The 18,220-nt window shown below is 40.4% G+C and overlaps 1 protein-coding gene across 3 annotated transcripts in view; it reads right to left on the bottom strand.

Annotated features, from left to right (window-relative positions):
* Positions 1-18,220, bottom strand: part of PDHX (pyruvate dehydrogenase complex component X) — a 174,637-nt gene that overhangs the window by 79,258 nt on the left and 77,159 nt on the right. The window contains exon 13 of one of the 3 annotated variants that reach the window (XM_041723348.1): positions 5,009-5,075. The exons of the other annotated variants lie outside the window; for them this stretch is intronic. Coding sequence (XP_041579282.1) covers positions 5,021-5,075 — 55 coding nt within the window. The 3' untranslated portion in view covers positions 5,009-5,020. Of the gene's footprint in view, positions 1-5,008; positions 5,076-18,220 lie in introns of those variants that run through there. 3 annotated transcript variants of the gene reach the window in all.

Raw genomic sequence — 18,220 nt, forward strand, 5'->3', positions numbered from 1 at the left:
GAGAGGACATTTCCTCCCCACCTGGACTGAAGTACGTGGGGGTGTGAGCGAACAAACAGCCTCTGGTTGACAGACCTGGAAGTGAGTGGTGGACTCGTGAGCTGCCAGGCCTTGGGGCCACCAAGTGGAGTTCAGGGAAGAGGTCAAGTCAGCTCCAACCCCTATTTGCTTTGTACGCGGTGAAGTCTTACACAACCCAAGGTCCAAGCCTGCTTGGTTAAAGCCTCTTCACTCCCATCCCCCAACTCCCCACTTCCAGGAAGGGGGAAGATTTTCAAAAGTTTGTTGCTTAAATAACCACAGAGTAAGCTAATTAAGCAGCACCAGTGGTTTAAACAAAAGTCCATACTTAGCACCAATGTGGATTAGGTGGAGGTTGTTTTTATGAAATCCACCTTGTTTTGAGAGCATTCCTGCCCCCCCCCACACACACAAAGCCTTCAGTTCAAAACATACTTTTAAGTTTTGTTTTAAATACTCTAGATTCAAAATACCTTAAGAAGAAAAAAAAAAAGAGAGAGAGAGAGAGAGAAGTCCAATTAACACCCTGTTTGCTGTGGCCTTTTATTTATTTTTTTATAAATTTTTAAAATTTAAATTCAATTTAACGTACACTGTATCAGTTTCAGAGGTAGAGGTCAGTGATTCATCAGTTGCAGACAACATCCAGTGCTCATCCCATCACGTGCTCTCCTTAATGCCCATCACCCAGTTACCCCATCCTCCTGCCCCCCTCCCCTTCAGCAATGCTGTTTGTTTCCTAGAGTTAATTGTCTCAAGGGTTCCTTTCCCTTCTGTTTTCATATTTTTTCCTTTTAAATGTGATCTTCGTCCTTACATATGGCAGATCCCCCAACACTATTCATGGTGATAGTCTGAGATCATAGATAGCATTGCAATTAAAGTCAACACTTATTTAGCGCTGACTGCCTCAGGCATTGTTCTAGACCATGTTCCTCCGTTATTGCATATGATGTTCACAACATATGCAACATATGCATGGGGTTCTGTCCTATTTTACAAATTAGGAAAATGAGACAACAAAGTGGTAAATGACTTGTCCAAGGTCACCGGTAACGAGGGGTAATGACGAGGTCTGCAGAGCTTGCACTCTTAACCATTTGGCAATGCTACCATACACTGCAAATACACAGAATTTACTCTTCCTTTCTTGTCCAGAGCAGATGCCACTGGCCTGTCACAGAACCATCCTACCAAACTTGGTCCCTAATCTGTGGCTCTGGAAACTCTAGCTGATGAAGGTTGACACCAGAAAGGGAATCTCTCTGCTCTTCTAGGGTGACACCCTCCTCCCTTGGTTGTTCCTATTCCCTCTCAAACCCTATCTCTGCCCTGCTCTCCAGGTGCCCCTTTGGCCCTCTATACTCAGCATATGGCCTTGGACTCTTACAAGTCTGTTTCAGGCTGAGACTTGTTCCCAGGTCCCTCTACCCTTCTTCTGGTTCCTCCTCACTCGCAGCGTGTCCCAGGCTATCTCAGGGAGTGATTCTGTTGGTGTTGATAAGGCATCTGCAGTGCAGAGGTCAAGTAGTGGCAATAGGCAGGACAGAAAGGGATCCATCCTCTGACTCCTCAGTTCCAATTGTGCTACAAAGATTTCTGTATGGACAGTAGAGATACAGAGCTTTAGGCATGGTGTCCTGTTCCGAAGCTCCTACAGTCGGAAACATACCACTGAATTATCCTGTCCATATCTTCTTACGTGGCCCAAAAATGCTCCCTCCATTTTAGTCAACTGAATTGTAAACACAAGAAAATCTTTTCATTTTGGAGGAAAAACTTGGGATATTTGTCGAGCATTGAAGATATTAATTGGGGGGGGAGGGCAGTTGAAAAGTAATGGGTTCTAACTAGCTGTGAATGTTGGGAAATTGTTAAGCCTCTCTGAGCTGTGGTTGGTTCATCAAGCAGGACAATTAAGTGGAGGGCCTCTCAGGTCCCTTCCAGTCTCAGCATTCTGTGTCAGTGCAGCCTGAGTTCCAGAGGTCCTTGTGTTCTCCCCAGTTACTCCCAAGGGTCACCAAGAGCTGCTCTACAAATATTGATGGGGCTTTTGTCAGTTTCCATAGGTCAGATGACATCTTATCTCTCCTGTTGTGGCTCTGCCCTTTCTTTTCTTTTCTTTTTTTTTTAAAGATTTTATTTATTTATTCACAAGAGACACACAGAGAGAAGCAGAGATACAGGCAGAGGGAGAAGCAGGCTCCTTGCAGGAGAGCCTGATGAGGGACTCGATCCTGGACCCCAGGATCACGCCCTAAGCCAAAGGCAGCTGCTCAACTGCTGAGCCACCCAGGTGCCCCAGGTCTGCCCTTTCTTTTCTCCATGGCTGTTGCCTATGGTGTTCTCCGAATTGCCGGTTCTGTGGGGTTTAAAGTCTCTTTACTTATCACCACCGTCACGGCCACGGGGTATCCATGTCCTCGTGGTGCCAAAGCTCTTTTAGGACTTCTACACACTAGGGCTGAAACCTAAAGCAGAACTAACAAACTCTACCACTGACATCTGAACCCTGGCCACACCAGCTAAGAGGTATTGTCACGTTATTGTGAACTCTTGAGAGGCACCACTCAAACTCTGGGCTGCATGTCAGTCTCTCCTCTATTTACACAAAGAACAATATGAGTTAGCTGAAGACTCAAGACTCAACAAAATACAGGATTGATCTAATCTGTCCCTGGAAACTATTGAGACAATCCCATTATCTGAGGAGCCAGGACAAGTTATAATTAGAAGCCCAGTGAGTCACAGCTCATGGGAGTTAGCTCAGAGGCTCTCGCTCATAAAATGACAGTTTGACGTCTGTTGGGCTCATCCTAGACATCAGAATTCAGCCTTGTACAAGGACTGTGACAATTTAATAGAGACGAGTAAGATTCATGGAGCACGAGAATATTCATGCTGGGCCCAATCTCCCCAGGAAGACAGAGCATCAGACACAGGAAGTAAAGACAAAGTGATAAAAAAGTTTTGCTAGAAAAAAATTCCCTTCACCGCACACAAGTTCTCTTTAATTTTTCTTAAGGAGGTACAGTTGCTAATTTAAGCCCTTCACATACTTTCCCAGCAGTGAATTAAATTTATGAGTTTACTGAACATCCTTCCAGGTCCGGTGGATTCAGGAGAATGAATTTTAGAATTCCAGCTTGATTACCTATTTGCTGCCTTTGTGATTGTGAATAAGCCAGTCAGACTTTTTAAACCTTTGTCCCCTTATTTACAAAATGAGGTTTGTATGAACATTAAAAAAATAAATAAAAATAATGCATGTAAAAAAAAAATGCATGTAAAGCATCTGGCTCAGGATCCCACACATGGGTGTTCAGTCAGTGTGAGCTTCCTTTCTAGTGGAAGGTAGAAGGTATCATCTGGTACCTGCTCCAGGTCCAGATGATACCAGCTCCAGGTCTTCTGTCGGACACAGAACACACCCATGCAAAGTGCTAATGCCGGTTCAGCGCAGCAGACACCTCGTCTCAGGAAAGCCATTAGAAACCCCCAAAGTACTATATTTTTCTCCTGGTAAGTAGCTCACTTCCCACAACTTCCCACCACTTTATATTAAGTGAGCCCAACAAATGAGTCACCACTACTTAACAGACGCAAATTTGGGAGCCACACCCAAAACAGAGGCATCTTAACTTTTCACAAGAAGCTGTCAGTCCCACCAAAAAGAAGGCTCAGGGAACCCACAGTTAGAAAATCTCAAACTCCCAAGCTATCTCTGAATTCATATGCAAATCCAAAACCTTAGCTCGTTTTCTTTTCTTGCAGTGAGTTTTTTAATTTTTTTTAAAAGATTTTATTTATTTATTCATGAGAACACAGAGAGAGTGAGAGAGGCAGAGACACAGGCAGAGGGAGAAGCAGGCTCCATGCAGGAAGCCTGACGTGGTACTCGATCAGGGTCTCCAGGATCAGGCCCTGGGCTGAAGGCGGCACTAACCCACTCAGCCACCCAGGCTGCCCCTTGCAGTAAGTTTTAATGACAGGGGAGTCACTGGAGCATTCAAACTTTTGCTGAACTTGCTGTTTGAGGGTAGGTGGTGTGGGTCCAGAGGGGCCCAGGAAGATAGGCCAATCACTTTCCCTCTTAGGTAAACGGGCAATATCAAATTAAATTTAAAATAACACCCTACTTGTTGGATCATTTAGAAGGTGATTATTAACTTTTTGAGAACATCTACCATGCCATAAGTGAGAGTCACTAGAACATTCAAACTTTTGCTGAACTTGCTGTTTGAGGGTAGGTGGTGTGGGTCCAGAGGGGTCCAGGAAGATAGGCCAATCACTTTCCCTCTTAGGTAAACGGACAATATCAAATTAAATTTAAAATAACACCCTACTTGTTGGATCAGTTAGAAGGTGATTATTTACTTTTTGAAAACATCTAGCATGGGATTTAAAGGATGACTGATTTTCATGAAAATTTTCAAGAGTTTATCCATTGTACAAAAATACAATTATTTGTATAAAAATACAAAAACAGGGGATCCCTTAGTGGCTCAGGGGTTTAGCACCTGCCTTCAGCTCAGGGTGTTATCCTGGAGTCCCGGGATCGAGTCCCATGTCAGGCTCCCTGAATGGAGCCTGTTTCTCCTTCTGCCTGTGTCTCTGCCTCTGTGTGTGTGTGTGTGTGTGTCATGAATAAATTAAAAAAAAACAAAAAAACAAAAAACAGATCAAAGAAGTCCGCCATGTGCCAAGTCATAGCTGAAGAAAAAAGGTGCACTTGACATATAAACACTCCCAGCCTATAGAAAACATAGGTGTATTTGAATTTATACCTCTTGTGTTGTATGAAAATCCTACTCAAGGAATTAGCATAAAACTGGTGTAGAACTAGTGAAAGCCCTAGAAGCAGAAACTAAAACAAAACATTTCTTTATAGGCTCTTCCAAAATTCAGAGGACATGGGCCTTCTGCTGAAGATAAGCTCACAACACCAAAAGAAGAAAAATGATAAACTATGTGAGTAAATAAATACCATTGGAGAGGGTCATTGGGTTCCATAAAGAAAAGAGCACCTCTGGTGTTGGACTTGGTAGATCAATCTAGAAGAGACAACAAAATAAGTATGTTTAAAATAACTACAGACTTTTAAGAATGGAGGAAGGAAGTAATAAGATCCATAGAGAAAGAGGAAAGTACAGCAAAAGAAGACAGATTTGCAAAAGAACCAAAAGAAAATGCAGTCAGTAAAATAAAGAATATACAGAACATTAGAGCTGCTGAGAAAATTAGTGATGGAAGACAGACCATAGAGTACATTGATTATATCACAGAGAACAGATGGCAAATACAAATGAACAGATAGGAAATATGACACCTAGATTGAGAAAATCCAGCAGATATAAAATCAGGCTGCCACAATGCACAATTCTAAAGGTCATTCCAATCACCAGGAATCCAATATAAATTTTTTTTGACTTTTCAATATATCAGCCTTTATTTAATTAGAGCTCCAAAAGGTAGAAATTGAGAAGACAGAAAAATGGGGATACACTGATAATTTTTTAAAAAGATAATAGATTAGAAATTTCCAAAATTGAAGAAAGATATAAATATTCAGTTCTCAGAAAATGTATATAAGAGTCCTAGTCAGGATAAATAAAAATAAATGCACACCTAAACAATTTGCGAGGAAAATGAAAAACATCAAAAACAAAGAAAAACAACCAGAAATAAAAGAGATTACCTGAAAAGTAATGAGCAATCAGGATTACTGGCTGTGTGACTGTGAACAAACCTGCTGAACTTTCTAAATCTTGGTCCCCCTAATTTATAAAATGAGGTTTGTATAATGCATGAAAAAAAAAAATAACAATGTTAGGCAAAGCATCTGGCTCAGGATCCCTGATTTTTTTTTTTTTTTTTTATCAGCAACAACATATGCCAGGAAATAATGACATATCTTTAAAAGGCTGAGGTAGCAGTTCTGTCATTTAAAAATTCTAAATCAAGGATGCTTGGGTGGCTCAGTTTGTTAAGCATCCAACTCTTAGTTTCAGCTCAGGTCATGATCTCAGGGTCATGGGATCAAGCCCCGAATAAGGCTCCTTGCTCAGTGGGGAGTCTGCTTGAGATTCTCTCTCTCCTTCTCCCTCTGCCCCCTCATCCGGCTCTCTCTCAAAAATAAGTAAATACATTTCTTTAAAAAATTCTAAATCCAGAGACATTTCATTCAATAATAAAGTACAGTTCATTCACACAGCAGAAGCTCACAATGGAGAGAGCATTATAATACATTCTTAAGTAAAAAACAAAAGTGTAAAAAAAAAAAAAAACCTTTTATGTTAGGAAAGAGGGAAAAAGGGTATATCTTCAGTTTATAGTAATAGTATATTAAACACTAGAAGGCTACCCAACAAATGAATATCTTGGTTACCTGTGGAGGGAGGAGCTGAATAGATGAGGATAAGAGTGCAAGCAAAATTTCTCACCAATTATACCATTGATTACCTCTTTAAAATTTTTATTTAATGGACAAATTTCTGAAACACAAAATCTGTTTCTTCTGAATCATGAAGAAACAGAAAATCTGAACAGAAACCATAACTAGAAAAGAAACTGGATTAATAACCAAACACCTTTCAACAAAGAAAAGCACAGGGCCAGATGGCTTCATTGGTTGATTCTACCAAACACTGAAGAAGCATTAACACTAATCTTCCTCAAGCTTTTCCAAAAAATTGGAAAAAGAGGAAACATTTTCAAATTAATTCTATGAGGCCAGAATTATTCTGATACCAAAATCACAAGAAAAGAACACTACAAACCAATATTGAATATTAATGCAAAAACTTTCAGCAGAATATTAATAAACAGAATCCAACAGCATATTATAGGTTTAGTTTATACTATGACCACATAGGATTTATTTCTGAAGTGTAAGGATGGTTCAATAATATGAAAAGCAATCAGCAAACTACATTAACAGAAGGAAGGGGGAAAAACTCACATGATTATCACAGATAATATAGAAAAAGTCTTTGGCAAAATTTAACACCCTTTCATGATAAAGAAAAAGCTCTCAACAAAGTAGGACTAGAAGGAAATTACATCAACATAATAAGGGAGTATATATAAAAATCCCACAGCTAATATCATACTCAAAGTGAAAGACTGAAAGGTTTTCCTCTAAGGTCAGCAATGAGACAGGATGTGCCCACTTTTGCCACTATTAATCAACACAATACTAGAAGTCCTGACCAGAGCTATTAGACAAGAAAAAGAAATGAAAGGTATCTGAATTGGAAGGAAGAAATAAAATTATCTTTGTTTGCAGATGACATGACCTTTTATGTAGAAAACCTAAATATCAGACACACAACTATTGTAACCAGGAAGCAAATTCAGCAACATTGCAGGATATCAAAATCAACACACAAAAATCAGTAGCCTTTTTATATATTGACAATGAACAATTTCAAAGGAAATTAAGAATTCCACTTAGAATAGCACCAAAAAGAATAAAATACTTAGTAATCAACTTAACCATGGAGGCAAAAGACTTATACACTGAAAACTACAAAATATTGCTGAAGGAAATTAAAGAAGACATTAACAAGTGGAAAGACATCCAGTGTTTATGAATTAGAAGACATAATGTTGTTAATACCACCCAAAGTGATCTACAGATTCAATGTCCCATTGAATCCCTCCTCTTAAAGTCCCAACGTATTTTCCAGAAATAGAAAAAAATCCATAAAGTGTACATAAAATTTCAATGACCCCCAAAGAGCCAAACAATCTTGAAAAAAGAAGAACTGAGCTGGAAGTCTCATACTTCCTAATTCCAAAACTGATCACAAAGCTACGGTAAACAAAACAGTGTGTGGGGTGGGGGTAAAGATAGACATAAAATCAATGGAATAGAGTCCAAAAACACTCACAAAGAAGATCAAATGATTTTTAACAAGGGTTCTCAGACCATTCAATGAGGAAGGGACATTCTTTTCAATAAATGGTACTGATAAAAAGTGGGTATCCACAAACAAAAGAATGAAATTGGACGCTTACCTTACATCTTCTACAAAAAAATAACTCAAAATGAGTCAAAGACCTAAAATATAAGAGCAAAAGCTTTAAAACTCTTAGAATAAAACATAGGGGGGAAAGCTTTAAGACACTGGATTTGGTAATGATTTCTTGAATATGACTAAGGTCATAGATAACAAAAGAAAAAAATAATGAGTCTACATCAAAATTTGAAATTTATGTGCATCAAAGGACACAATCAACAGAGTAAGAAGGCAACCCAAAGAATGAGAGAAAAAAAATTTCAAGTTATATATTCAATAAGGGGTCAAGGTGCACAATACACAAAGAATGCCTACAACTCAACAACAAAGAGACAAACAACCCAATTAAAAATAGGCAGAGGACTGGAAAGAAGAGATTTCTCCAAAGAAGATATACAAATGGCCAATAAGCACCTGAAAAGGTGCTCAGCATCATGGATCATTAGGGAAATGCAAGTCCAAACCACAATGAGATAACAGTTCACATCCATTATGATGCTACTCTAAAAAGCAAAAACAAAATAGAAGATAACAAGTGTTGGCAAGGATATGGAGACATTGCAACTCTGTGTGCTGTTGGTGGGAATGCAAAGGGGTGCTGGCACCCTCAAAAACAGTATGGCAGTTCCTCAAAAAATTCAAAATAGAATTACCATATGATCTAGCATTTTAACTTCCAGGTTTATACCCAAAAGAACTGAAAGCAGAGAGTCAAGGAGCTATTTGTACATCCATGTTCATAGCGACATTCTTCACAAAAGTCGAAAGGTGAAAGCAATGTGTCTGTGGAAAGATGAAATGATAAGCAAAATAGAGCAAATGCATCCAGTGGAATATCACTCAGCCTTACAAAAGGAAGGAAATCCTGACACGTGCTCCAACACGGATGAACCTTCAGGATATAAGGTAAGTGAAGTAAGCCAGTCACAAAAGGACACATACTGTAGGATTCTGTTTATGTGAGGTACCTGGGGGAGTCAAATTCATAGAGACAGCAGGTAGGATGGTGGTTGTCTGGGGGTGGGGAGGGGAAAATGAATGGTTATTTAATGGGCACAGAGTTTTAGCATTGCACAATTCTGGAGACGAATGTGGCGATGGTGGCACAACAATGTGAATGTACTTAATGCTGCTGAGCTTAATTTTTCTGGTTATGATGGTAAGTTTTCTGCTAAATGTATTTTGTCATAATTTGAAAAATTATTCAAGTACGCTCCACAAAAAAGTAATTCGAGAGGCAGAGGTTAAATAAAAGGTCAGCTTAGAGGCACCTGGGGGGCTCAGTCAGTTAAGAGTCTGCCTTCAGCTCAGGTCATGATCCTGGGTCCTGGGATCAAGACTTGCATCAGGCTCCCTGCTCAGTGGGCAGTCGGCTTCTCTCTCTCTTTCTCTCTGCCCCCTCCCCCATTTGTTTTCTTTTTCTTTCTCAAATATATACATAAATAAATATAATCTTTTTTCTAAAAAAAGGTCAACATAAAGTATTTCTACCTAAGTGGGAAAAGATGTTTTTACTAAAAAGCTTTAACAACAACAAAAAAAAACCACCTCTGAAAATTTACAATATGGTACAAGAAACAAATGTTCATTGTAGAAAATAAAAAAAAAATATAGGCAAACAAAAATAATAAGAAAATATTAAAAGCTCTATGGTTTGCCATCCAAATATAACTATGGCTTTTTTTGGTGTATATCCTTTAAATATGGTGTGTGTGTGTGTGTGTGTGTGTGTGTGTAAAAACATACCAATTAGAATTGTTATCCATGGATATAGATGCAGCTGAATAGGCAAAGGGGTCCTTTCGACCCTCTGGACCACTATGAAAAGCTGCTTAATCCCCCAACATTTTATTATGAACATTTCCAAACAAACAAGAAGTTGAAATAATTTCATAGTGAGCACTGAACATCCACCACCTACATTCTACCATTAACATTTTATTATGCTTATTTTATCACACATATATCTATTCTTCTCTCCATCCAAAAATCTGCCTTATTTTGTAAAGTTGCAGATGCCCATACATATTATCTCAAATACTTCACAACATGCATATTATTGTGTTTTGACACATAATTTACATACAGTGAAATGCATAAATCTTCAATTCACTGAGATCTGACAAATCCATAGAGCTGTTTAATCCAAACCTATCAACCTATAGTTCTTGACCATTACCCGAGAAAGTTCCCTCCTGCCCCTTCCCAGCCACCTCTGCCCTCACTCTCCAGAGGCAACACATGCTCAGATTTCTTTCCACCATAGTTTAGTTTTACCTGTTGCAGAATTTCATGCAAGTAGAATCAGGCTTCTACTCAACGTAATTAACATGTCTTACTCAAGAGCTCAGAGTGGTTTAGGGACAATTTAATTCCTTCTGGTCTCCAGACAGTGGGACACCCATTTAATGGTGCTGCCATGCCTGCCGGCCACTTGATGTAGCAAGCTAGCTGTGTGCAGGACTTTCCACAGTCTACAAGATGGATGACCGTGCCAGGCCTCCATTTGCTGGGGTCAGAGGAAAATGGAAATCAGAAATTAGGTATTTATGAATAATGTGCGGGAAATAGCAGTCACCCAGTTAATTCTCCTGGAGAATATCTACAGGGTAGTCGGAATAGCCTTGTGCTGTGATTTTGTCACTAGTCATACAGTATAAATCTACAACTATTTATTTATTGTTTGGCAATATTTTAATTTTGCAATAAATTCTTTTCTTTTTAAGATTTGAGAGTGTGTGAGAAAGAAAGAGAGAGAGAGCACAGTGAAGGGAGGCCTAAAGGGAGAGGGAGAAGCAGGCTCCCTGACTGATGCAGGGCTGGGTCCCAGGACCTTGAGATCATGACTTGAGCAGAACGCAGATGCTTGACCAACTGTGCCACCCAGGAGCCCTTGCAATAAATTCTTTAGGCAACAAAAAGCCATACATTTTTAACTAAACTAAAAGTGTACCTTTAATGAAAAATTAAATACTAAACTTCTGTGTCTCAAGACAATTGATGATGACAAGGTGCACAAAATATGTTTGGCATTTACTATCCATGCAGAGGGTCACAGTGAAATCACCAACCACCTGGAAACCAGAAGATAAAAATCTGCTGCTGAAGACACATCAGCATCTATGCAACCCTAGATGGGATTTAAAGAAGAACGTGCCCACGTTAAGAGTAAGCGGCTACTCCTTCCTTTTATATATATATGTGCAACAACATTGGCTGAGATGTGCCAGCTGCTCAGAAGTGCAAGGGTAGGAATGTAAACTTCATCTACAGTTTTCATGGACCGAGGGTCAAAATCAAAGCATAGCCTCCTGTGTCACACTGAACTTGGAAGGAAGTATAAGATATGTCCTGCAATGTACGAAAGCTCCTGGAATCTGAAGACTCTTCTCCTAGCCAACGATTGCCTTTGAAGTTCGCTCGAAGACAAAATGACCACTGGGAACAGCTGGTCTCATAATTTTGAGTATTTAAAGCACTGCAATTCCAGTCCATGAGCACTAATGTAATTTGCGAAAACAGTACACCCACAATTGGCATGGAGCTGAACACTTAACAAGATCTCTTTTCCACTGAGTGTATTGTTGGCTAATTGCTCTCAGCCATTAGCTGGAAGAGACACACGGGGAGAAAGAAGGCTTGAGAGGTGCACAGAGAACCAGGTGATTTAATTATTTCTCACATTTCTTTTTCCATGGTAGTTAATTAGCAAACATTCCTTTCTCTACCTTATCTCTTTGTTGAGATTGTATTAGCAAATGTCTGGTCCAATCTATACAAACCTATCTGATTAATTCATAATGCAGAAGAGCTTATCAGGTTGCTTCCATTTCCCTTTGCCCAAGAATGATTAGCAATGAGATATTTCAAACATACAGAAAAATAGGTAAATAAAATCACCTAGCTTTAATAGGTGTTAACACTCCCCTGTACACACTTAATGTGGTATTTTTAATAAAGCTGTTAAGTCATCACTGCCACATTTACAAGAATATTTGGCCTTTAGTTATAACGTAGCATATGAACACATCCTCGTGTGGAAGTCTGACATATTTCTCTGAAGTGCTTGCCTTGCTGTCAGCCCCATGGTCTTTGCTGTTCCAATATGGCCCAGTCTGCAGGCCAGGGATGAGACCAGATGGTGTAGTAGCTGCAGTGTGGCTTTGGGGCCATACAAATCTGATTTCCAATCCTGGTGACCAGCCTAGGGGTGGGCAGATGTCTGTACCTAGTTTCACATTTATAAGATGGGAATACTACTATCTACCTTGTAGAGATGTTGCGAGGTGATGTTAGTAAAGCATTGGAAGGTACCTAGCTGAGGGTAAGAGGCTGTTACCAGCTTGTGTATCTGTTGTACATGCTAATCAACTCCATAAACAATGGGTCTATCTCTGAGGCTGTATTTACCATGAAGCAGCCAACCACTAACCAGATAATTAACAACTTATTTGTGGATTAATGCATACTGACTTTCCATGTGAGCCTGGATTTAGCAAGTAAAATGGTAGTCCTTTTTTAAGCAGCTGGGGGTGACTTTGCCCCATGCATCTGCTCTCAAAAATATAACAGAGTTTTATAGCATTTACCTTTATAGAAAGTCAAAATTAGCCCATAAGGTAAGGGAGCAGTTAGTTATAACCATGAAGCAAGCCTCTTTGTGACCATGGGCATTATTTGTTATTTCTGTGAGCATCTTCTCTTCCTGTCCTTAGATGTATCTATTATTTATCTCTAAAGCAAATTGCCTTTAAAAGATCACATTGTTTAACACAGTGGTTCTCAACCATGGCTGAGCCTCAAAAATCATTAGTATTCTAAAAAAAATCTGTCTGTCCGTCCATCCATCCATCCATCCATCCCAAGGCCCCCACCCCAGCCATACTGGGAATCTCTGGGACTGGAATCTTCATCTCCTGGATGAAGTGGAAGGGATTAATGTTACACCCAGGAGAGGCTGTCGGAGATCCAGGGTGGAGAATCACACTGGGTTAACTACCTAAAGTGGTACCTATCTGAAGGGTAGTTGAAGACTTTGGAATTAATCAGGAAATCTTTTTTTTCAAATGACTTTGCAAGCAAGATGATGCTATTCCAAATCTTCTGTTGCAAATTACGTCTTCCACAGGAACGAAGCATGCTCAGGGTCCATCCAAGCACAATGTAAATCAAAACACATGTCCACAGCTGGAGCAAAAGCATTAGGACCGTCTAACCAGATTCCATTGGAATGAGTCTGTGTGACACCATGTCAAAGTAATTGTGCACGATTCCCCTAAAGAAAGCCACACGAAGGATAGCCAAAACACAAAAAAACAACTGGATTTAACTCAATTTTCTAAAAAAAAAAAAAAAAAAAGTATAACATACACACTATCTTTTGCAAACAAAGGCACACCAAATGTCAGAAAGCAACGTAAGACTACATCGTTTACCAGACATGAAGCCCAGACTTTTATTGACCAGTGCTTCCAAAACTCACCTTCTCTCCCCCTTTTCTCCTTTATCCCAAATAGCTGTCTGCTCTCTCAGGTAATCAAGCAGAGAAATGCATCTGAAGATGGAGACCATTAAGAAATCACACTTCCCTTTGTTTATTGGTTTCCATGGCAAGAGCAAAATAAAAGACAATTGTGTTTCAAAACAACAACAGTAAAAGAAGCAACATCTGTCTCAGACAGGCAAACCTCAGAGGGAAAGTAAAAGTCACACTGCCTGCCATGCCCTTCCCCAAACCAGGCGGCATGATACGTAATGGCATTGGCTGCACGTAGATGCTCAGTCCAGAGACTAAGCTACTCCTGGAAGGTACTATCTTTTATATTTTCTTTGGGGATTCTGTCGCTAAGCTTCTCTTTCATTTGACTCCCAGAAATCAGATAGTGAAATCTCTGGGGCTTTCCAGGCCACCTAATTCAAAGTAACCAGGAACCTGAGTTGGGTCAGGTTCTGCACTGCAACCTCATCCTTCTGGGTCCCCTCTGCCTCACACCCAACGAGCCTGGCCCAGGTCAACTGCAGCAGTGTGCTTGCCTTTTCAAATAAAGGCTCCAAGTGTCAAGTCATCAGTATCCTCAACCACTCAACACAGTGATAGTATTCTCCTTGATTAGCCTCCACAGCCCTATCTTAGAAAAGTAGGAAATTAGGCACAGATTAGAATGGTGAAAGCAGTAGTTTCTAATCCCCTCCTTTTTTTCTTTTTTTAAGGGAGGAAATTCCCTCAGTGGATAATCCACTTAGAGCAAAAATGGTACTTCAGTGTTGGGCTTGCCCCTACATTCATTCATGTTGGTACTTTTTATTTAAGTTTTTATAGTAGGTTCCCCTCTGCCTAAAAACCCAAGGGAAAAAACCCAGTTCTTTAATTTACTCACATCCTGCTATGTTTTTTTTCAGGCTATTCATTTCCTTACCCAGCCTCATCTTCAGAGGCAAGGAAGCTGTAGTTTGGAAGAAAGGGGGAGGCAGGTCAACCAGAAGTTGTCCCAACCTCAGAGGGAGAGGACCCTGATCATCAACACGAGGGGTGCCCTAGGCTATTTCAAAATGTCAGCAGACTCAATTCTAGAAGAAAACACCATTTACTTCCCAGCGTGCTGGGGCTCAGTAGAGCATAAAGAATAAATTAAGTAAATTAACTGACAAAATTTGGCAATTGCCAGTTCCTGGGAACTTGAGAAACAGTAAGGGGTACCCTCAACCTTCAGGGCCATGAGACTATCTTGAAGCAGTAGAAATAAAGGAATGATGTGCTCTGCAGATTTGGAGAGGTCCTCTCGGGTCCTGGGGGTACTCCTGTGTCCCTGGCTCTAGGAGACCATCCAACCAGCAAAGTTGACAGTTCCTCACAAAAGCAGGCACAGATTAGAACGGTGAAAGCAGTAGTTTCACCCTTGCTCCACTTACCACTGGGGCCTATGGACTGCTTTTATTCTAGGGGTGATTTTTACATGCTTCTCCTCCTGCCATGGTTAGCACACTCTGCCCCATTTCGATCTTTGTATCCAGGTTTGATTACATGGAAATGAACTCTGAGCATCATCAAGGAGCCACAGATGGGGGAAGGAAGAAGAGGCAGTAAAGAGGGGTGAGAATGCCTATTTTGGTTGACAAAGATGGTCATGATCTTGGGGTGGGCTGGGGGGATTTTGTGTAGACAACATGTGAGACAGGATCATAAAATAAAGGCTCCCATTTCACTGCCTGGCTGGTGAAGCCAGTTTCACTACTGTGCCGTCACACTTTATATATGTATGAACCACAGGTTTGTTTGTTTGTTTGTTTGTTTATTTATTTATTTATTTATTTTTAGTCCTTGCTGGCAAATCCACTTCTAGCTCCTTCTAGGCAGCCTCCCTCGCTCACTAGTTAGCCATCAGTTGCCTCCAAAGTAAAGTTCCATGGCCTTCAAAGTATGGGAGCTCTGGCCACTTGCTATTTGTAATGTTGCCCCCTAAAATCTTTGTATCTCCTGAGCTCACACACTTGGGTTTGGGCATTATATTCCTAAACTATGAAGTCCTCCACATTATGGCCATTCAGTAGGTTTATAAGTAGGTAAGACTAGTTCATGGAGGAGAAGGCCAATTTGCTCCATGGAAATCTGTTCCTTGCATTGCCCAGGACCTGTGAATAGTTAGTTCTCTTTCCCTAATAGTCATTTGACTTTGGAGAAAGATCTGTCTTTTCTCTGGATTTTAGTTTTCTCCTCTTTAAAATGAGAAGCTGGCTAGTCGATATCAGTCATATTTCTTTCAGTTGTATGTTCTATGCTTTGTAACTGTGAGGTTGAAGATCAGAGAACTTGCGCACCCACAAAGGGCGTAAAAATAATAGTACATAACACACACTTTTCATGTATTAAGTCATTGAATTCTATGATCCCATGAGTATTCTAATAATTATGACTCCTATTTGTTGGGTGAGGAAAAAGGCATAGAGGTCGAGCAGCTTAAACTGGGTCATGAAGTCACAATGGGGTATGAACCCCAGCTTTAAGCTACACTAGGAACCACAGCAGATACAGGATGAGAATCAATCACAAGTTATCTGCCGGCCAGTAGCAGTTACAAGGGAGCCAAGACTAAAGCTAGCCAGTGCCCTCTCTACCACCTGCTGGATTCTCCTGCATTATTTAGGGCACATGTTACCATAGACAAACACAGGTATTTCATGGCAGTGGTGTAAAACAGGATGATTCTGGCAGCAAAAATCTAGAATCACAAAGATGAAAATGACCAGTTTGGGATTTCTTTGCCATCTACTGACCTGTCAGTGAATTGATGCTATTTGAGGTAGAAAATACTCAAACGATCTCGGGTGAGGAACACAAGAGACCAAGCAAAGAGATCCACCCCCAAGACTAGTTTAGGGAAATAAGCTGGGTCTGCCGGGGTCTTGAAAACACAGCCACTCTTGAGGTCCTGAGTGCCCTATTCTGATGCCCCAGCTGTGCTCCTCAAAAGCAAGTGCCTTTCACTGAAGCCAACCCTAGCCCACAGAGATCTTTGCACAGGAAAGATGACATGCTCACTCATCTTTAAATAGGTTCATTAAGAACCCCAAACTCAACAAGACTCTACCAGCAAAGTTCTTGCCAGTTCACTCCAGGAAGGTAGTAATGAAAATTTGTAAGGATATTTTGAGTATAAACGCATTGCCAGTAGGGCCTGAGGTTTTGAATTGGGCCTCTCTTCAATGCTTATTGAAACATTACTGAGTGTTGAGTGTTGAATGGTGTTCAGTCTTGTGCCCTTCGGGTTTTTTCCATCTTAAATCCTTTCGGAGCAGGGTGGGGCTGAGCTGGGAACTAGTATAAATCAGGTTGCAATCGTCCTTGTGCAATCTAGCACATCCACAAGTTAACACCACTATTGGGGAGAAACCAACTCAACAGTGCTGCTTGATACAGCTTCAGACCGCTCATGATCACTGACAGGCCTATGGCCAACTGGGTAAGAGTTCTATATATTGATACTTTCTTTGACCTTATCTACCCACCAGCTATGTGGCATACATGCTATCATACTGAGTGAAATACCTTTCTCTCCCTAGAGCTAAAAGGACACCATTATAAGAAGCTATATAGATTCTTTGCCACCATGTCACTGATTTACCTACTGTACTTTGTAGCCCAGATCTATGAATCATCCTTCCTAACTTTTCAGCTAACAAAACATGTTCCTTTAGATACAATCTCTTCTTTATCTAGAGTTATTTGTTCTGAATCTTGATGCATTCTTAGGGCATTATTTCTTACTGAAGGCAGCTCTCCCTCAGTGTTTCATGATAATTTTTATTTCAAGCTCTTTATGAATAGTAAGCTTGTCCTTTCTCAAGGCTTTATATTCCTAGGACTATCTGAGTCAGTTGTCAGATTTGTGGCATTCGTCAAGTACAGGCAAAGGGACCATATTTCCTTGCCTCTTTTCCATGGGTCACTGAACAGTGCTAAAGTTCTGAATTTCTTAGAATAGAACTTAAAAGCAGTCTCTTACATCCCCCCCCTTTTATTCATTAGTTTTAATTTCTAAGTAATGCAACAGATCATTTGTTCATTCCAACATTAATTGAAGAATTACGAATGAGGGAACACAAGCAACCAGGCACTTTGCTGGGGATACAGAGATGAAGAAACATGGTCCACTTTCAGGAAGCTCTTTGTGTCAGGCACTTTGCTGGGCACTTTGCTGGGGATACAGAGATGAATAAAAGTGGTCCACTCTCAGGAAGCTCACAATATGGTGAACAAGATCAGATCATGATTACAAAAGCAGTATGTGCTCCAAGGTCTGCAAGGCATTGATGTGCAGATCCCAGAAAATCCATCCAAAGGCCTAGAAACGATGCCTGACCTGAATGTTAAAGGATGAGTAGCACTCACTTTGGAAGAGTCCAAATAGGTAGACTGATGCGGGTGCAGCAGTGGAACATAATTTTTTTTTTATAAATTTATTTTTTATTGGTGTTCAATTTGCCAGCATATAGAATAACACCCAGTGCTCATCCCGTCAAGCGCCCAGGCACTGAGGTGGGCAGCGGAACATAATTAAGAGAGTGGCTGGAGAATCATGGCCAGATCATGAAGGGCTTCATCCCTTGGGCTAAGAAATTTGACCTTTATCTTAAAAAAAGAGATGAACCAGTAAAGGGAAGAGACAGCAGAACTGTAA

The sequence above is a fragment of the Vulpes lagopus genome, chromosome 11, assembly GCF_018345385.1.
Source record: "Vulpes lagopus strain Blue_001 chromosome 11, ASM1834538v1, whole genome shotgun sequence".
Lineage (NCBI taxonomy): Eukaryota > Metazoa > Chordata > Mammalia > Carnivora > Canidae > Vulpes > Vulpes lagopus.